The sequence below is a fragment of the Schistocerca nitens genome, chromosome 5, assembly GCF_023898315.1.
Source record: "Schistocerca nitens isolate TAMUIC-IGC-003100 chromosome 5, iqSchNite1.1, whole genome shotgun sequence".
NCBI lineage: Eukaryota > Metazoa > Arthropoda > Insecta > Orthoptera > Acrididae > Schistocerca > Schistocerca nitens.
In genome coordinates, this window is record NC_064618.1 from 255,968,505 (window position 1) to 255,991,134 (window position 22,630).

Consider the following 22,630-nt stretch of genomic DNA (forward strand, 5'->3'; position numbering starts at 1 on the left):
TAAATTCCCAAAGATCCAAAGAATTCCCAAACAGATGAATGGATGAACATGACCAGAACATATAGATACGTTCCGCATTGAAAGACATGTTGCATCTACGCTTGTAAGAGGGGAAGAGTTAGCTGCACATTAATTACATATTATCTCCCATGGCCTCCACAATATCCAAATCCACTCCAACGTACTTACTCACTATGGGAAATGCAACTTCTCTACATACACACACACACACACGCACACACACACACACACACACACACACACACACACACACACACACACACAGAGGTGGAAGGTAGTGAGAGGTTGTGAGGAATAAACTTGCACATAGTGGCTTTTAAGAATGCTTTTATTTGTCTTTATATAATGTTGTACATCTGGCACAAGTTTCTGCGTAGGATTCCTCTCCAATATCTTTCTCTTTTGTTAATATTCTGTTACCTGTTCAGCAGTATCTCCAGATACCGTATACTGTCATTATCATGTGTGCACAGGGAACCCTGCAAACCCTACTCTTAAGCTATCAATATCGGAATATATAGCTGTTTTCATTACATACGTTTTTCAGCATCTTACTGTACTGTAAACCAAGGCTACAGATTACTCGCCTTCTTGTTAGAATATAGAAGTACCAGGTTCTTTGGGCAGTCATATTGTTTTCTGAAAACGTCAGGTTTTTTTTTTAAATTTCACGCTACCAGACCGTTTTATTCCATGGTTCATAAGAAGGAAGTGAGAGAAACGGATTTTACCTACCGTAATCCTCAATAATCATATTGTAAATGCATAACTTTAGTTCTGCATAGCGAGGGACTGGAACGCCAAATTATATTGTGTGTGACTAATGACCAAGAAATCAGTGGTTCCCCTGAATATGTGTTTGGCTCTATTTACCCTAGTCAGTTAAACATTTAGCCCCGTGATAAAATGTTTCAGCTATAAGAACAAAGTACATAATAATTGCTGATAGAAAGTTAAATATGACATCTAAATCAAAGAAATGGTGGCTGAAGGCTTCCGGCCATCTAGCAAGTAACAATCAGCCACAATGGGACAGGAATACTAACAGCTACCAGAAGGCCAACTCGTCGATGCAGTAACTGTAATACAGTATATCAGTGACAATCTCCCTCTGTCACACTGTCAGTTATTAGTATCTAATCAATGGCGGTGGCCTACCAAGGATAGCCCCATGAATTTTACCCAGTTACACTATTTATTAGGAAAAGCACAAGATAACATCCTAGGCACAAGTTTACGATTGTGTCAAGACACTTGGCGACACCAGAAAGCTACTGAGGAATATTCCAACATTTGGTTGAAACCTTGAATTTTAAAGGAGAACGCTTACGAGGAATCAGGAACGGCATAAGCATACAAACGCTTTTGCCTTAAACATGTCTATCGAACTGGTTCCCCTACATCAGATGTTACTCTTTTTGTGACATATTCGTTGTACATTACTTGTGGTTGTTTATCTTCATTTTCGTCTCGGAACTTTCTAGACGAACTTTATTGATCACTTTACAATATTACACTTCCGTTTTAGGAAAGTTCTAGAACATTATAGAAAATTCCAATAAATTCCCAAAGATCCAAAGAATTCCCAAACAGATGAATTTGCATTCAGTTACGTTAACATAATGATCAAACATGTTTGGTGAGCACCAGGAAGCCACACCGTGGTTGAATGCACCATACAATATGATCACGACACTTGTCTTTCGTTTACTGCCTCTGCTTGTTTTCAGTCTACTTGCAGCTTTTTGAAGGATCCGTCCACACCGAACAGATCGTAGCTGTAGCCGTTGTCCTTAGGCCTCTTGCTCTCGTCCGCGACATATTTGTCCTCTTCCAGAAACCACGCTCTTCGCTTAACCAGCTCGTCGTAGATACCATCTGAAAGATAATGTGTGTTTATTATTTCTTAATGATGTTAGTACTTTATGCCTACATGCTACAGAATACGTAAGAATGAGACATAATTATTAAGGAAATCACAGGTTTCACTTCATGAACAGTTATAATCAGCAATAATTATCTACAGTTCATGGTATGTTGCTACTTATTCGTAGCGTTCTATTTCGACCATTTCCACCAAGTTTTGAACAATTATTTCTCTTCTCTGAAAGAGAATTGAATCATTTTTTGCCAGACGAGAAAGAATAGTAATGCTGCTATGATTTTTTTATTGATTTGATGGATTTGTAAAAGGGAAGTGCAGTTTCAGTTAACTATGTCTTCTAATTAGAAGAGCACAGTGAAAGTACAAGCTCAAAAGTAAAAGTTATAAATGGATCAACTGCAGCACATCGTGGGTGATATCTGCCACGACAGCGACGTTAGCTTCCAGCTGGACACCTCTCTGTGTCACAATGCCAAAATAATGGCTTGAGGAGCATGATAGTGATCCCTCGATGATGATGTCTTGGCCATGAAATTTTTCTGATCTGGACTCAATGGAACACATCTGGTACACTGTTGGGTGCCATCTCCGAGATCACGAAGTACCAACCAGTAATTTACGGGATTTTCATGACCTGTATTTAGACATCTGTTATCACTTACCTCCAGAAACCTAGCAGAGAGTTATCGAATCAATTCTACTTACAATCGGTGTTGTTTTGCGTTACAGAGATGGACCTACACGCTATTGAGCGCATGGTCACAAGTTTTTCATCGACAGTGTATTTTGCTTAGTAATTCTGGAAATAGCATTGTACATTAACGATTTTTCGGGATATAAGTTCTGCACGATGCTAAATTTAAATGTCACTTTAAGATTTCTGTACCACAAGAACTGAAATTTTCCGTTGTTTCCCAACTATTTGACGTTACCATTTATTGTTTGTATAGTGAGCTCACTTTTTGGTTAAAATATCGTTGACAGGTAGGGAATCCATATATACTCTGGAATAAAGCTTCACAGTTCAATATTTTGCAACTATAAACTCGTGAATAACGGAATTGATGGCACTATTCATTTCAGTGTACTAGGTCTAATTTAAGATTCCCTTACAATTTTAAAAACTGCATATGAGATATGTTTGTGTCTCGAGGCAGGTAATACACTCATGCTCATAAATTAAGGATAATTGCAGAATCTGGTACCACACAACGTGACACTACACAAAACTGGCGCTAATAGCATAGGCACTTAGGGAACACACACGACACAGATCTGTAAGTCCACGGTATTGGTGATAAGTTGAGAAAACCGTCCCGAAACACATGTGCTACAAAACGCCACTGTTTCCTGTGCATGTACCCCTACATGAATATGGGATATGATAACCATGTACAGGTACACAGGCCGCACAACGGGTGGGCATATTCTGGATCAGATTGTCGAGCAACTGCTGGAGTGTAGCCTCTCATTCTTGCACCAGTGCCTGTCGGAGTTCCTGAAGTGTCCTAGGGGTTTGAAGACGTGCAGCGAAACGTCGACCCAGAGTATCCCAGACGTGCTCGATGGGGTTTAGGTCTGGAGAACAGGCAGGCCACTCCATTCGCCTGATATATTCTGTTTCAAGGTACTCATCCACGATGGCAGATTGGCGGGGCAGTGCGTTATCATCCATCAGGAGGAAGGTGGGACCCACTGCACCCCTGGTGCAAAATGACGTCCCGATACACCCGACCTGTTACAGTTCCTCTGCCAAAGACTTGCAGGCGTGTACGTGCACCAATCAAAATCCCACTCCACACCATCAAACCACGACCTCCATACAAGTCACTTTCAAGGGCATTAAGGGATTGTTATCTGGTTCCTGATTCATTCCAGATGAAAACCCGGCGTGAATCACTGTTCAGACTGTACCTGCACTCGTCCGTGAACATAATCTGCGACCATTGTTCCAATGACCATGTACTGTGATCTTAACACCTGGCTTTACGGGGGTCAGTGGAATGCACCTTGCAGGTCTCTGGGCGAATAAACCATGCCTGTTCAGTCGTCTGTAGACTTTGGAGACAACTGTTCCGGTGGCTGCGGTAAGGTCCAGAGCAAGGCTACCTGCAGTACTCCGTGGCCGTCTGTTGCACTGATGGTGAGATATCGGTCTTCTTGTGGTGTTGTACACTCTGGACGTCTCGTACTGTAGCGCCCGGACACGTTTCCTGTCTGCTGGAATCGTTGCCGTAATCTTGAGATCACACTTTGAGGCACATAGAGGGCCTGTGCTACGACCTACTGTGTTTGACCATTTCCAGTCGCCCTAGTATTCTACCCTCATAACGTCATCAATATGTGTTATTTGAGCCATTTTCAACACACAGACACCATTAGTACGTCTGAAAACGTCTGCAAACTTACTGTCTGCACCGTACTCTGACACGCACCAACAGACCTCTGCGTATGTGGACTGCTGCCAGCGCCACCGTCCGACGACCGCAGGTCAAATGCACCGCATGGTCACACCCCGGGGTGATTTAAAACCTCAAACCACCCACCAGAACGTTGTTTCACCATGTATGAGCATTATTCTTAATTTATGAGGGTGTGCTGAACCACATCGTCTGTAACCTCGATCGTGTAAAATCTGGAGGAAATACATCTCGTATTCACATGGCATAAAGGTGAGCACATCAAATATTTGGTGATAAAACAATTACTACTAGAAACATTGCACTGTATATCTCTAGAACTGAACTATTGTTATTTTTCTTATGAAATCGACGTGAGTGGGAACTGTTTTGTACAGAACAAACCAGGCAGGTGACACCTTTATTGTTCGTGAATCAACAGTATCGGCATTATACGGCCAGTAGCTGCTGTAACTGCGACCAGAAAGGTCGCGGGCTTGACGTGACGGAAAACGCGGCGGGACATACGGAGCGGCCCGCGAACAACAACACAAAGGGAGAGGACGGACACGACCAACGAAGGACCTGACGAATAGTAACAAGATCGAAACAACAGAATCACAAGAAACTACGTCCACTCGTACACAAAACAAGAACTAAATACGCTGTCTAAGGCAAGGCGATATGTCCAGAGACGCACGCAAGATTAGACTGGCCGGCTTAGCGAAAGGCAGGCGCATAAATACATGATCAGGGGCGCCACTATTGGCCGCTGGGACCACGTGTTCCACTGTGGCGCCCTCCCACTAAATGTGGGCCAGGAGGCACGCTCCGCAACGGCTTGCGGCACGATGGTGCAGAGACGTCTAGAGGTCTTCGACCTCCATGCCGCCTGGCGTGGATTCAAATTCCGCGCCGCACGGTACCAGAGTAGCCTACACATAAAGCACTCTGCGATAACGATCATGAATGTGCAATATGTGTGTTGTTTCTAGTATTGTAGCTGCATGTCTTTCTTTATTAACCATTTTTTATCGGCAATTTATAGTACTGTATTTGTGTGACTCGCTACATGCATTTCATAACAGTGACGGTCTTAGGAACTGACTTCGCAACCACAACTTCCTGTAAACAGTCGCAATGTTGATATCATAACTTCCTGTAAACAGCCGCAATGGTAATATCAGTGCCGGTTTGAAAGAGCACCACTGTGCAAGACACATCACCTACAGTAGTCAGCTGTTCAGAAGGTGAGTGATGACTGACGATAGTGGCTGGTCAGTGGGACTGCGCAGACTAGTAGCCGTAGTAAGCAACAATTGTGCCACCCCTCGCTTATTGTCTATGACAATGTTTTGTGAATAGGTCTCATCAGTAATTAACATCTTCTTGCACTGAAATTGCTATGTCTTCTCGCAGTTCAATCTGTTAATCGTTTCAAGTAATTTTGCGAAGTCAGTGCACAGCAGGTAACGATGATCACTGAGGATATAAAACGTCTCGAACAGTAGTGCCCAAAAGTTAACGTAATCACAGAAAGAGGACATACTTTTCAGGAAGTCGGAGGGGTTACTGAACTAGCTACTACTTAATCACGAGATATATGTCGTACAACAGTGATCAAAACACAACATCAGAAAAGTGGTGACAGCTTAGATACACATTTGTAAGAAAATAACTAAATTGGGAAATCGCATCCACAGAAAAAGAAGCTGTTGATAGCGGTTACGGGTACCGCTAATAGCTACACAGGCTGCTCAGAGAGGTGTCATGCTCTCTATGAGGTGGCTCAACAGCTTTCTTAGCAGTCGATCCCATTGCTTAGGAAGAGCGATGTGCAGACCCAGAAGTGTCCTTGTTACAGGCTGAAGGGGCGCAGTTCGCCTCCCTAACACATCTACGACGTTTTCTACAGCTTACATATGGGGGAACCTCACTGCTTAGTCCATGCGGATGATATCTTCACCTTCAATAAATTCATCGACGAGAGAGTCAGGATGCAGACCTGCATTATCGGCCACAAAGAGGAAGTCTGGACCAATTGCACCGCTGAAAAGGCGAACATGTAGTAGAAGTGCTTAATCTCTGGAACTAACAAATGACTATATTTCTCTGTCCATCAACAAAGATGTGCAGCTTCTTACGGCCATTCAACAACTGAGTAAGAATGTTGCTAGCTAACTATACCATTCACTCGTTATCCGTTCACTGTTATCGTTTTTCAAGTACATTTTCAAATAATTTTCAAGTACAGCTTCTTCTCATATCACATGTTTCCTATGGATATTCGATATTCCTTTGAGGCTGTTAGAATCAGCATGCACATGTGGGTGGCGATATCTGTTTTATAACTTCTCTGCCCACGAGTGGAAAAGGGTTACATTAATCCCACCCATCCCTCCCTCCCCTTTTCTCTCTCCCTCACTCTCTCTCTCTCTCTCGTAAAAAATCCTGGAAACATTTTGTAGCTTTTATTAGCAATAACGTCGGCCGATTGTGTGGTTTGTGAACATGTACCTCAGTTGTATTGGTAAGCTATAATATGCATGTCGAAATATCATTCCTGTAAAATATCTTGGACATTCTACCATTCATTTTATCAGACTTTTCGTACGCACATCATTTATTAAAACAGAGAACTCTCCTTTGTCCATTCATAAAGCTTGTTCATACTGATGCTAGTTGAGCTATTGGCATCTAACCCAATTACCCCGTGTAGCCAAGCACCTATTTACTTTACAATGCACACACTTGCCATCTTTTGTAAGACTTTTCAGCAGTCAGGTAACATCGCCACGATGCATATGCTAAAGTGCAGCCTGTAGTAGTAGCTTAACAATTTTCAGGTCCTACAGGGCTCATTGATTATTAATTTTTGAATTGAATGTCAGTAATGCTCTATATGGAACAACACCATTGTCCTTGTGAACGTTTCACCACATGACTACCAAGCCTTTATAAGTCAGATTCTGTTACCTAGCGTTTCATACTTGGAATTTCGGGTGTACGTTTCAAACTGAAACTTGTTTAAAAATTATTTTAACTAGCACTCATATTTTTACAAGACATAGGAGTGATTCATCTGTCAAGAAATAACAATAGGGGCTATCAACTATTATAGTTTTCAATTATACCGTACTCGGACTTTAAAGTATACGAAAAGTCGTTTTCTTTTATCTGAAGTGCTCTTGTGAGATCAAGGATTCTTCATTCCGTAAAGAAATGTTTTTGAACGCAGTGTTTGAACAAGTGTCGATGTTATATCGTTTGATGTGCTATGGCACATCAAATTTCTGCACATAGACAATGTGGGCGAGCCGACAGGAAAGCTTATCATTCATCCAGTTGTTGGCTGTGACTGTTGGCGCTGATAGTAATGCTTTTACTAAAACGAGGCCCTGTTAACATTAGACACATGGAGAAGCCCTCATTACTACACTTAGGCGATGGATTGCACCATGTGAAATACCCACAACCATATAGTTGTGATGAAATACCCTGACAACTAGTTACGTCTATACATTTTGTTACACTCTCACTCAGCCCAACGATACAAGCTCTAATGGCAATATAAAGTGAACAACAACACTACAAGAGCAACTGCCCCAGAATGTAGTTTACAATTATATCCAATTCGTTTAATTGTAGCAGAGCTGAATTTCGTCAGATACTGAATTTGATCAGATTACTGCACAGTTACGTAATGGGTAACTAAACTTTTCAACACATCTTTTTTTCTGAAATTTTCTTGCAGTTCTCAGTATTTTTGGAAGAGGCTTAGGGTGCTGTTCAGAGGTTTTTACAACACTTTTTAAAATATATTAAGCTACTGAATGGGGGTGGTGCAATGATCAGGCCACAGATTTCTCATTCCTGAGATGCAGGGTTTTAACCTCTTCTGGCCATCATGCTGAAAATTTTCTGTCGTTAGCCTGACCACATAATGTAAATGCTGGGATGGTTGCTTTGACAGTCATATGGTTTGTGTCCCGCCCACCGAGTTGGTGCTCCCATTCTAATAACCTCCTCCATGTGATGGTGAAATGTCTCTTTTCTTTCTACATTTACTGCTGCAGCCAGCACCATACTTAAGGAGATTTTGGTATCAGTATAAAGCAACGTATGATCTACATGTTAGTTGCACAGTATTATAATGTGTTAATATGGCGGATGGTAAGTGTTAAAATTCAGTGGTCAGAGAATACCTCCTTCTGTCACCCCTCTGCCACTCATGCGTTTTTTTCTGTGTCTGCCACTGTTTGTACTCTAAGCAGTCAACATCCCACACGTCTTCTCGAGTCATAATGTCGAAAATTAACATTCTGCAAATACATAACTGAAAACTGATAATTTTCTATTAGTGTGAACAAACAGGTATCATACACATAACTAAGAGTGTCTAAATCACATGAACAACATAATATCATTCCCATTAGTGATATATGTTTTTGTTGTAAGCTGATGAATGTCACATCTTATATTTGATTTGTAAGACAGTTGCTACGTCTGGAAAGATGAAGTGGTAGCAACTCACTATTTTGGTCATAATTAGTATCAGACAGTATGAGAATGCCTAGAAATCATATTCTGATAACTGTAGAAATGATATACCAATAGATCAATTTCACATGATTAAGTACTACTTCTGCAAAAAATATTGCAAATAAATGTATATCTATATCTATATGTATTGTACTTAGAACGTTGGGAGCAATAGTTTCTCCTTAGGAGGAAAACGATTTAGAGATTTTAATTGTTAGGTACTTGGTACCAAAAATCTGTAAGCAATTTGTAAATCTTCACACAAAAAAGTGCATGTGTGGCAGCGATGGATAGCTGATATCAGAGACTGTCAGTAAAGTACCAACTGAATAGAATATCGGTAACCAAATGAATAAATATTCAAAATAATGCCATAATAATATGAAAAGGTATGCAGCTTTACCGTATGGTTAAATGATGGTGGCGTCTTCTTGGGTAAAATATTTCAGAGGTAAAATAGTCCCCCAATCGGATCTCTGGGCGGGGACTACTCCAGTTGTTATCAGGAGAAACAAAACTGGCGTTCTACGGATCAGAGTGTGGAATGTCAGATCCATTAATAGAGCAGGTAGGTTAGAAAATTTAAGAAGGGCAATGGATAGGTTAACCTTAGATATAGTGTGAATTATTGAAGTTCGGTAGCAGGAGGAACAAGTCTTTTTGTCGGATGAATACAGGCTTATAAATACAAAATCAAATAGGGGTTATGCAGGAGTAGGTTTAATAATGAATAATAAAGTAGAAGCGCGGGTAAGCTACTATGAACAGCATAGTGAACGCATTATTGTAGCCAAGATAGACATGAAGCATTACGAATACCACAGTAGTACGAGTTTATATGCGAACTAGCTCCGCAGATGGCGAAAAGACTGAAGAAATGAACGATGAGATAAAAGAAATTAATCAGATAATGAAGAGCAACGATAATTTAATAGTCTTTGGGGTCTGGAATTCGACAGTAGAAAAACGAAGAGAAGGAAAAGTAGTAGGTGAATATGGAATGGGGATAAGAAATGAAAGAGGAAGCCGCCTGGTAGAATTTTGCACAGGGCATAACTTAATCATAGCTAACACTTGGTATAAGAATCATGAAAGAACGTTCTATACATGGAAGAGGCCTGGAGACTCTGGAAGGTTTCAGATAGATTATATAATGGTAAGACAGAGATTTAGGAACCAGGTTTGAAACTGTAAGACATTTCCAGGGGCAGATGTGGAATCTGACCACAATCTGTTGGTTAGGCCATTTAAGGAGATGGGTCCTGGATAAACTGAAAGAACCAGAGGTTGTAGATAGTTTCAGAGAGAGCATTAAGGAACGATTGACGAGAACAGGGGAAAGACATACAGTAAAAGAAGAATGGGTAGCTTTGAGAGATGAAATAGTGAAGGCAACAGAGGATCAAGTAGGTAAATAGTCTAGGGGTAGTAGAAATCCTCAGGTAACAGAAGAGATATTTGAATTTAATTGAGGTACGGAGAAAATATAAAAAATGCAGTAAATGAAGCAGGTGAAAAGGAATACAAACGTCTCAAAAACGAGATCGACAGGAAGTGTAAAATGGCTAAGCAGGGATGGATAGAGGACAAATGTAAGGATGTAAAGGCATACATCACGAGGAGTAGGATAGAAACTGCCTACAGGAAAATTAAACTGACCTTTGAAGAAAAGAGAATCACTTGTATCAATATAAAAAAAATGGCTCTGAGCACTATGCGACTTAACTTCTGAGGTCATCAGTCGCCTAGAACTTAGAACTAATTAAACCTAACTAACCTAAGCACATCACACACATCCATGCCCGAGGCAGGATTCGAACCTGCGACCGTAGCGGTAGCTCGGTTCCAGACGGTAGCGCCTAGAACCGCACGGCCACTCCGGCCGGCATGAATATCAAGAGCTCAGATGGAAAATCAGTTCTAAGCAAAGAAGGGAAAGCAGAAAGTGGAAGGTGTATATAGAGGATCTATACAAAGACGATGTAATTGAGGGCAATATTATGGAAATGGAAGAGGGCGTAGCTGGAGGTGAAATGCGAGATATGATACTGCGTGAAGAATTTGACAGAGCACACGAAGACCTAAGTCGAAACAAGGCCCCAGGAGTGGACAACATTCCATTACAACTACTGACAGTTTTGGGAGAGCATGCCCTCACAAAATATACTATCTGAAGAGCAAGATAAATGAGACAGGTTCAAATGGTTCAAATGGCTCTGAGCACTATAGGACTTAACTTCTGAGGTCATTAGTTCCCTAGAATTTGGAACTACTTAAACCTAACTAACCTAAGGACATCACACACACCCACGCCCGAGGCAGGATTCGAACCTGCGGCCCTAGCGGTCGCGTGGATCCAGACTGTAGCGCCTAGAATCGCTCGGCAACCCCGTCCGGCTATTAGACAGGTGAAATACCCTCAGACTTCAAGAAGAATATAAGAATTCCAACCCCAAAGAAAGCAGGTGTTGACAGATGTGAAAATTACCGAACAGTCAGCTTGATAAGTCACGGCTGCAAAATACTGGCACGATTGCTTTAGAGACGAATAGCAAAACTGGTAGAAGCCGACCTTGGGGAAGATCAGTTCGGATTCCGTAGAAATGTTGGAACACGTGAGGCAATACTGATCCTACGATTTATCTTAAAAGATACCTTAAGGAAAGGTTTCTAGCATTTGTAGACTTAGAGAAATCTTTTGACAACGTTGACGGGAATACTCTCGTTCAGATTGTGAAGGTGGCAGGGGTAAAATGCAGGGAGTGAAAGGCTATTTACAATTTGTACAGACACCAGGTGGCAGCTGTAAGAGTCGAGGGGCATGAAAGGGAAGCAGTGTTGGGAAGGGAGCCTATCCCAGATATTATTGAATCGATACATTGAGCAAGCACTAAAGGAGACAATAGAAAAATTGGGAGTAGGAATTAGAATCCATGGAGAAGAAATAAAAACTTTGAGGTTTGCCGATGACGTTGTAGTTCTGTCAGAGACAGCGAAGGACCTGGAAGAGCAGTTGAACGGAATGGACATTGTCTTGAAACGAGGTATAAGATGAACTTCAACAAAAGAAAAACGAGGATAATAGAATGGAAGTCGAATTAAATCAGTTGATGCTAAGGGAGTTAGATTAGGAAATGAGGCAATGAAATAAGTAGATGAGTTTTGCTCTTTGGGAAGCAAAATAACTTATGACTGTCGAAGTAGGGAGGATATAAAATGTACGGATGTGAAGCGTGGACGATAAATAGTTTAGACAAGAAGAGAATAAAAGCTTTCGAAATGTGGTTCAACAAAAGAATGCTGAAGATCAGATGGGTAGATCACGTAACTAATGAGGAGGTACTAACAGAATTGGGGAGAAAAGGAATTTCTGGCACAACTTGTCTTGAAGGTTGGTAGGACATGTTCTGAGGCATCAAGGGACACCAATTTAGTATTTTATGGTGAAGCGTGGAGGTTAAAAATCGCAGAGGGAGCCCAGTATATTAGTACACTAAGCATATTCAGAAGGATGTAGGGTGCATTAGTTACTTGGAAATGAAGAAGTTTGCACAGGATAGAGTAGCATGGAGAGCTGCATCAAACCGGTCTCTGGACTAAAGACCACAGCAACAACAACAACACATTTCCATACAGTAAATACACTGGCCTTCCTTAGCTTGATGAAGAGTTGTTTTCTGATATATCTAAGGTTTCAGTGTGGATGTTTTACCAGTGAAAGGCTGATAGTAATTTTTTACGTCCAATGAAAGTGTTAAATATTTGCAGTGGGTGAGACATCGTGGTCACATGTTAAGTGTTCTAGCGTGCAAGAGTGGCAGCACAGGGAATTGTAAAGGAGGTGACCGCCCACGATGTCCAACAGATACAGTCCTGAACCCGTGAAGAATCTTTAATAATGTTGTGAACTATGGGGCGGAATATGTCGAAGGAAATGTTGTTTCCAATGTGCTATCCTCATTCAGAGCCGTTTCTTCGGATTTTTTCAGGAGAGGGATTTATATTTCTTCATATACTTCCACAAAGTATCACTTCTTCATTTTATAAAGGGCTAACTGAGAAGCCTGGTGTTGGCCAGATATTTATTTATAGCTGTGCCTGAGACGTCATATGTGTGTAGTTTATGTTTGACTTTTAAGTCTCCTCTGTATACATGGCTTGAAGTTGTGTGATTGGAGGCATGAACAGAGAGGTTATTTGCTTCGCTAGCACAGGAGAAAGCTACATAGAGTTGAACATGCAAAAAGCTGCTGACACTAAGATTCAAGCATGCAGCATTCAGTCTGTGGCCCTGTACTTTACTTACGGTCAGTACATAAAATGAGCCACTGGGAACTGTACACGTTTAAAGTGAAATGGAAAATAGTTAGGAATACGTAGATTCCCTGGTATAAGACTCCCTTGCCTTCACCAATTCCCATCAAAATTTGTGCTTCTATGATGGCAACTACAAGCCTGTGTGAGTGAAGGGCTCTGAGGAGCGAGATAATGCACGGTGTTCTCGATAACAGTTACGTCGAGCCTCTCTTTCGGAAGGAGTTTCCAAAGAGCGAGCAAAATGTGATGTTCTGGAGCCGCAGAATGCCTGTCTCACGATCTTCATTTGAGTTTTAAGATCACATAGTGCTCACTCTTCTTGACGTTCTGGTGTGTTCAGATAGACTCGACTGCATTCTAAGCATTTTTATTTGCAAACAGAACGAAATCAAAATGAAATGAGTAGGCGCCCAAGTCATAAAGCAAACTTAATGAATTCGCTTTCTGTAGCAGAGAATATTCGTCTGGCAGTTTAGGAGAGTATCGCTTTCAAACAGACAAGGTGGTTTTACCGTTTTATTTTGGTACAGAACATTACGAGTTCTTTTTCCGATGCCATGAACCGTGTGATTATCGAGTATAAGGTGAATTACGAAAATGAATTTACTACATATGTCTCTTATTTTGCATTGCCAGAGGACAATTCTTCTTATAGCTAAAGCAGACTAATATTTTTATTGTATCGAAATGTACTGTCCTTATAATCATAGAATGCTCATTTTTCTCAGAGTGACTTTAATATTTTTTATGATTTGGCATAACTTCTCTACAGCAGAACAAAATTTATACACTCTTTTTGTACTTATACAGTGCATATATGAGATACGTTTTTCATTTCCTTTCCTATTACGCATTGACAAGGAAAGTTTCAGATCTGCTTGAAAATGGCCTGATGTAAAGGCTGTAACCGATCGTGGACTTCATTAATTTCGAATTAGAAAATGAAGCAGTTTTTCTTTACATGTTTTAATATGCCGGTTCTCTAGTGAAGTTCGTGCATTTCCTCAGCGTCATTGTTATAGAATGTCCAATGGCAGTGCAGAAAATGTACAAATTACGTTTGAAAAAAGGCAAAAATCTCAAAGAAGGCTGAGAAATGAACAAAATGTACGAGTAAGCAGCGCTCTTGGTATTCAAGTAATTTGCTATTCACTATTGCATTTAATCAGCTTGGAGAAAAAGCAGTAGGGTCTGTAAATAATTTTGCCACCATTGTAGCTAAACATAGGTTCACCTTTAGAGCCGATTGCATGAACGCAGCGTAATGCACGATTTCTTAAACTACTACTTACGCATTATACGAGATACTGGGCCAGCAGTGCCACCCATTTCGTCAGGAACCACGTTTTTTGGTAAATACTCGAACAACGTCTGTGAGCCTGGTTCATGGATCACTATCTGGAAATCGAGATTTGACAGCTTATAACATACGAAGTATATTCGAATTTTATGTAGTAGAGGAAATATTAAAACTGAAATATCAATAGTAATGAACAGACAATAAAGTGACTCCATCATTTTAAGATTGTCAGCAGAGACAAGTGAAATGCACATTAACGAGATAACCTAGCAGTAAGTATTTGAATGATATTTCAAGTTCATTTAAAAATAGCTTATCGATACGTGATATTAATAAGGTGCGTATAGTTTCTTTTGTACTGTCCATAAAGATTTTATGTACTCAGTCTTGTTTCCTGGGTGATGTTGCTAGCAAGGGATTGGGTAAGTGAATACGCACAGGATCAATAAGAAACGATCATGAAGATGATTTGGTAAAACCTAGCAAGTATCGTTTCTTATTAAGAAGTACAAACACAATCGGCCAGAGTCATTATACAATATCATTTTCCACAAAATATATAAAAATAAGGACTTCTTAACAATATTTAAACCGTATGGCTATCTAAAACTCATAGCGTAAGGAAATAGCTCGGAAAATTATCCTCTATCAAAATTTCAAAATGCAAAATATCTCATCTGAAAATTTCTCTGGTATAAACCATACGACAGATACGTTGCAAAAAAATATTATTCCACAGCACATACATACAATAGCGAGATTTTAAAATAAAAATATCAGTTCTGTGCATGATTAACTGAATACAAATGAAACAATGCATGTTTGTAAGTTATACAGGAATACATATTATATCACGTGCATTCATGTATGATGTCGTCTAAGCCCCAGTCAACAGTATCTATAAGCGTATGTTACGTATTTAGAATGAAAATCAGGTTGCATATAGCTGGGCTCGAGACAGATGACGCAACGACGTACGTATATTAAGTTAACGTCTACATCTCGAGGTCGCTTGCATACCGTTCATTTGAAATACGACGGGGGACAAACTGTGCACTAATTTCGACGCTCTGACCTGTAAGATGCTTTGCTACCATGTCCTAGCCTGCCACCAAACGACTGACATTCGGGGTACATTATCAGTCCAGTAACCACGGTTCAGCATTACCCAAATCAATGAGCAAAACAATACACACGCCTAGGTAACGCCGCTATCAATTTTCCGCTCAATTGGCCTATTCTGTTTCTAATGACCTGGACGTAAACAAGACGAAAAAATCCGACACTTCTTTCGTTTCGTCCCCTGTCACCCTGAAGGGACATAAGATGATTAGACGAGACTGTCTGTGTAGTTTGAACAAATCTCTAAACGAAAAGTATTTATAAATTAGCGCTCCTTGCCATTTTAGAACACGTAACAAACTAATCAGCTGCCCTAAATAACGTGACTTAGACGGCGTCCAGTTTTGTCGAGTCATTCATGTACACGAGTGGCAAAATGGTTCATGCACTTTTGAGACACTGCATGGTGAACGCGCCTTATAACCTTGGGAAGTGGTGCAACAGTATGTGGTTTGCGTAAGTAAACTTGAACGTTTACGCGGCGCTATAAAATAAGTCACAAAGTGACCGATCCGGTGAATGAGGAAGCGATTCAACGTATACACATAAACCAATCAGGTGCTCAGTGAAACATTTTTTGAATGTAACCATAATAACTCCTGAACTGCTAAGCATATCCAGATAAAGATCATGGACTTTTAATATGAACAGCAGGCTGAAATTAAAAAAGTAGAAGAATACGGAATTATAAAACTTGAGACTTAATAAGATGTGGTGGAAATTCTCTGGGAGTATGAAGGAAGCGCTAAGTGAAAGTATTGTGAGTAGTAGAAGAGAAATGGAATATGACAAAGAAGAAAATAGTTAGGGCAGGACAGGAAATCATACGAATATGGAAAGTGTAGACAACTACGCTGTGCGTTGCGTAGTGGTTGCTAGAGCTTATGGATGAATGTAGGAAATAAAAAATCTGGGCAATGAAACAGGGAAACAAGAGCAAAGATAGGACAGAAAGCATTACAAGGACGAAACAAGATGAGTGAAATAAATTGAGAAATGCCTTCCAAGTCGTCAGTGCGCCACCAGTTGAGACGCCTAGAAGACGGTAACTAAGCAACGCTTGGCAAAGAGTTGCAGCAAGAATTGGGATCGGTATAACCCTGCGCACGGCTTACTGTTGTTAACAGAAGGTACTATGAATGGTGTAAGTCTGATTCTATGCAAGATACACATGGGATGTGGCCGACATTTGCACTGTGGTGCACCTATTTTATGTGGAATTAAGATAAGTGGGAGTAAGAAATAAAACGAAATACAAGTAATCTTTAACGGAAAAATCGGGTCCCTTGCGTCAAAATATCTCTAACAACTTCAGAAATTTTGTCAGTGTAATTCTGGCTCAAGCTATATGGTTTGAACTATTAATTGTGGATGTAGACTTCAGAACTGCACAATGAAGCCGTGGATTTCAAGCATCAATGTCTCAGCACATCTCTTCATGCAATCCGTCACATCTTTCGCCGTACACCATGATTTTCCTCGCTTGAATCCAGTGTACCACGATCAGAAACAGAACTCGACAGTTTCGAGCAGAGGTACGTAAGCAGTTGTTCAGGTGGAGTGTGATCTGCAAAGTACCCTACAAATGGAAGGTGGACGGGGCGTGGGTTGGGGGTGGGAAGTGAAGAAACTAATGTAATGATGTCAGCTGCATAGAGACTTCATGCAGAACCAGCGGCAACTAGTGAAAATTTGTGCTGAATTAGGATTCGAACACGGGATCTCCTGCTTTCTAGAAAGTGGCGTTAGCCACTGCGTCACTTACACACAATGTTTATCGTAACTGCACGCACTCTCTCTGTACGCCCCTCGGTCGACCTACATTTTCGCCTGGCGCTGCCTGCCCGCAGTATCCGTGCTGGTCCTCCACTCTCGCTACTTTGAGATTCCCGAGGGAGGTCGAACATAATTGTGAATCCTCACTGGAGGTGGTGGATTCATTGCGTAAAGTCCTCAGCTGACATGAGTAGCTCCTTTCCTTTCGTTTCGTTTCCCCCCAACACCTTCAATTTACCTAATACATTTCGAGCGCTGTCCACCGCTACGTGGGATACCTCCTGGTGGCACTGAAGGCACGTGACGCCGTAACGAAAATATGTAAGTGGAGCAGACAGGGGCGGGGGTATCCCTTAGCGAAGATATGGGCTGCAAATGGGGGAATCCATTGAGATAAGCAGACTTCGACAAAAGGTAGACTATTATTACTTAGAGCCTGTGAACGAGTATTTCGAAAGCGGTGAAGCTGGTCGAATGTTCACGTGCTACTGCCGTGAGCAGCTACGGAAACAGGTAGAAGGACAGTGAAACTACCACTAGGCGCTAAATGGTTGCGCGTCCACAGATTCTTCACAGAACGTGGAGTTTGGAGGCTTGTCTGCTCTCTAAAGTAGGACAGATAGTGATGTGCGGAATCTCTGACGAAAGAGTACAATACTGGTACACCCACAAGTGTTTCGGAGCACACCGTTTATCATACGTTGTTGAACATGGAGCTCCGCAGCAGACCACCCCTATGAGTATACATATTGACCTAAAGACATCGTCAGTTACGATTGTAGTTGACCCTGGACCATCGGAATTGCACCTTCGATAAATGGAAACATATTAGCTCTTCGGGTGAATCACAGTTTTGCTACAAGAGGTAGCTTTTCGACACCACAAACGATATCGCCTATGTTAACGGGGTCTCGAACCGTGCAGCGCACCACGGACACATGCTGGTGAGAACAGTATTATCCTGTGGCAGACATTCTTCTGCGCTTGCATGGGGCCTGTGGTAGTACTCGAAGACTGGCTGACTGCTGCGAACAAACTGCATCCCTTCACGCTCGGTATGTACCGCGACGGAGATGTAATCTTTCAGAAGTAAATTTTTCTGTGTCTCGGAGCCAGAATCGTGCTAGTTACAGTGGTTTCAAGAGAATTACAGTGATGTCTCGGTGACCTAATGTAAATCCCATGGAACCCACCTGGATCGCTATCGGGCGTCGTCACCGCGCACGGAAATCAACGGCCCGTTATTTACGCGAATTACTTGACCTGTGCGTAGACATCTAATGCTGCATACTTCCACAAACCTACCAACAAACAGTCGGTTCTCTGGTACACAGATTCAGTGATGTATTTCGTTCCAAAGATGGACGATCATGGTGCTAAGCAGGTGGACCTAATGTTATGGCTCATCAGTTACATATCACTGTTGCAGATTCCGCGTCGTATTTGTTCTTTCGTACATTTCCGAAAGAACAGACACCACGCACTCATATAATGGCTGTAATCGAGTGGTTTATTTACAAACAGTAGCTGTCTCACAGGTGTCTTATGTAAATATTTAATCAGTATAATAAAAAATATGGTTAATGCTACCAACAAGAATCCATTTGGTTACTATGGAACGTAGCGTTTCGAATATCACACGTAGAAACCAATTCGTGATAACATGGTAAATTTTTTGAGGTCCGCTCGCTCTGACTGATTATTACACTATTGGCCATTAAAACTGCTACACCACGGAGATGACGTGCTACAGACGCGAAATTTAACCGACAGGAATAAGATGTTGTGATATGCAATTGATTACCTTTTTAGAGCATTCACACAAGGTTGGCGCCGGTGGCGAGACCCACAACATGCTGACATGAGGAAAGTTTCCAACACAAACAGCAGTTGACCGGCGTTGCCTGGTGAAACGTTGTTGTGATGTCTCGTGTAAGGAGGAGAAATGTGTACCATCTCCTTTCCGACTTTGATAAAGGTCGGATTGTAGCGTATCGCTATTGCGGTTTATCGTATCGCGACATTGCTGCTCGCGTTGGTCGAGATCCAATGACTGTTAGCAGAATATGGAATCGGTGGGTTCAGGAGGGTAATACGGAACGCTGTGCTGGATCCCAACGACCTCGTATCACTAGCAGTCGAGATGACAGGCATCTTATCCGCATGGCTGTAACGAATCGTGCAGCCACATCTCGATCCCTGAGTCAACAGCTGGGGACGTTTGCAAGACAACAACCATCGGCACGAACAGTTCGACGACGTTTGCAGCAGCATGGACTATCAGCTCGGAGATCATGGCTGCGGTTACCCTTGACGTAGCATCACAGACAGTAGCGCCTGCGATGGTGTACTCAACAACGAACCTGGGCGCACGAATGGCAAAAAAATCTTTTTTCCGGATGAATCCAGGTTCTGTTTACAGCATCATGATGATCGCATCCTTGTTTGCCAACATCGCGGTGAACGCACATTTGAAGCGTGTGTTCGTCATCGTCATACTGGCGTATCACCCGGTGTGATGGTATGGGGTGCCATTGGTTACACGTCTCGGTCACCTCTTGTTCGCATTGACGGCACTTTGAACAGTGTACGTTACACTTCAGATGTGTTACTACTCGTGGCTATACCCTTCATTAGATCCCTGCGAAACCCCACATTTCAGCAGGATAATGCACGACCGCATGTTGCATGACCTGTACGGGCCTTTCTGGATACAGAAAATGTTAGACTGCTGCCCTGGCCAGCACTTTCTCCAGATCTCTCACCAACTGAAAACGTCTGGTCAATGGTTTCCGAGCAACTGGCTCGTCACAATACGCCAGTCACTATTGTTGATGAACTGTGGTATCGTTTTGAAGCTGCATGGGCAGCTGTAATTGTACACGCCATCCAAGCTATGTTTGACTCAATCGTATCAGGCCGTTATTACGGGCAAAGGTGGTTGTTCTGGGAACTGATTTCTCAGAATCTACGCACCTAAATTGCGTGGAAATGTAATCACATGTCAGTTCTAGTAGAATATATTTGCCCAATGAATACCCATTTATCATCTGCAATTGTTCTTGGTGTAGCAATTTTAACGGCCAGTAGTGTATATTCTCAACGGACATCGTTGTGAGGTAGGTCCTTACGTGTGTGAATATCATTTGATATAAATCACGAACACTAAAAGTGCTCTCGCAAATACCATAGCACACACAGTGTGAAAAATAATGCCGATTTTGAGTCACAGAGACGGGCATTGTTATTGGTGCTCTAAAGTATGGACTGATTGATAGCCTTACCTGAAACCATGTGTGGCGTGGGGTTGTTATGGCCAGTGCCTTTGACTCCTAGCTGTGGCGCCATCCAGGCCCGGAAACCGGTGCTAGGGGCGCAGAACGGCGGTCCGTCCGAGTTGGCGCTAGGACACGGCAGCTTCCCCCTGGGCAAGCTCAGTACGGATTACGTGCGCATTTTTCTGGCTAAAGGCATCATTGGACCTGGGAGAGACCACTGTTTATCCACATTTCCAGGTCGAGGTGTCGTGGAACTGTGGCCTGAGGTTTTGTACGACAGTGGTATGCTGCGTGGCGTGTGGGCAGCAGACGATTACATTTATCCTGTATAGCGCGTGCCTACGTTTCAAGTTACGCAGCCTGTTGTGGGTACTGGTGATGGCAAGTAAGTATTCTGTTAACATTTTGCTGCTAATGGTTGTGATTACATCACGGGACTGAATCTCTTAGGAGCACTTGTAATTCGTATGTTAGATCGAGCCGTTTCTCACTTCGTTATAACCTTTCTGATTATATGAGTCATATGCCACACGTGACAGGCGGATGCGGGATGAGGTATTTCTGTGTGATATAAGCATTACAGTGACAAACATTCAAATGTATACGCACGTAGTAACTGGTATTTAAGTATGATGAAAGGGTATCCCTTTATTTAAGAAAATAAGGGCGTTGGTTTTATACTCGTGCTGTTAGGACGCGATGCTTGAGCTTATTTTCTTTCCAGGTGTGCTTCAGACTTGTGTAAAGTTCTAGTACTAAATTGTAATATGTTATCACTCAGTTACTGTTTGGAAAAATTGTTTTCTACGTAGCCGGTTTGAAGCTGCTGGGGCGCATGGGTTGTCAACCAAACTGGGGTCAAATGAAATTTACTAGTCTTTCTCAAATGTTGGTAATGTAATGTAACCTTAATGGTTGTTAATGTTACCTCATTGTGACAGTGTGTTAGATGCTTTCGTTGCCTGGTGTGCGACGGTTGGAAATAAATTGTAAAAAATTCATTAATTACTATTTCATGATTAGCAAAAACTGTGTCTGTTGGATTGAGCCGTGCAAATAATTATTATTGTTTACTGTTCTTCTGGTCAAGAAGGTTCAGTAAATTTTAACTGCGTAAATAATCATTACCCTTTACGAATGTTTTGGTTTAGTAATTTCAAGTAAATTAAAATTTTAAAAGAAAGTAGTTACATTTAGTTGCGAGTTTCCACAAACTATTTCATTGAAAGATATTTGCTAAATTTCCACTGCAACATATCATTCACAGAAGGTGTACCGAAATAACAAGATTTTGATTAATGATTTAATAATTTGTAATCATTGGTGAATGTTTAGTTTTAATAAAAATATGAAAATGTCAGAGCGCGTTTCTAACACCCAGTTTTGCCTCCGCATAGCCTTCTGGTGCATAGATGGTAGCAGGGTAAAAGTATGTGGTGGGGTAGGGCGGACTGACACACTGTTATTCAACTTTCTGTCCTTTGTGTTCTGTTTCAGGTGGGCTACGGCGACGCTGAGAGACCCTACGTGCTTCCGGTGAGATGAGGTCCTGTACGAAATTTAAAAAAGAGACTTATGCATTCGCAAAGAATGCTGGATGAATTGGTGCAGCAATAATGACTTACTACTGGAAAGTATATCACTTTCCAGCTCCACCAAGACGAGTTAAGCCAGACCATTGGCGCACTGCGCGCTGTGCTTCAGGATTTTGAAGTACGTAAAGAGTTATTTCGCGAATGAAGACCTGCTGTTGGCCTACTTAGACGACTAGAGGCACTTTACAAACATTATAAACACAGGTTAACGGATGAGGAGGGCGTGGTGGGAGATGACGTTTCTACATTAGAACCAATAACGGCCGGCCGCGGTGGCCGAGCGGTTCTAGGCGCTACAGTCTGGAACCGCGCGACTGCTACGGTCGCAGGTTCGAATCCTGCCTCAGGCTTGGATGTGTGTGATGTCCTTAGGTTAGTTAGGTTTAAGTATTTCT

General features: G+C 41.8%; 1 protein-coding gene across 1 annotated transcript in view; it reads right to left on the minus strand.

The window, feature by feature from the left end:
• Positions 1-328: 328 nt before the first annotated feature.
• LOC126260011 (alpha-tocopherol transfer protein-like) overlaps positions 329-22,630 on the minus strand; it is a 48,267-nt gene continuing 25,965 nt past the window's right edge. The window contains exons 6-7 of the mRNA XM_049957171.1: positions 14,457-14,562; positions 329-1,899 (exon numbers count right to left, since the gene is read on the minus strand). Of these exons, the coding sequence (XP_049813128.1) occupies positions 1,748-1,899; positions 14,457-14,562 (258 nt within the window). The 3' untranslated portion in view covers positions 329-1,747. The remainder of the gene's footprint in view (positions 1,900-14,456; positions 14,563-22,630) is intronic.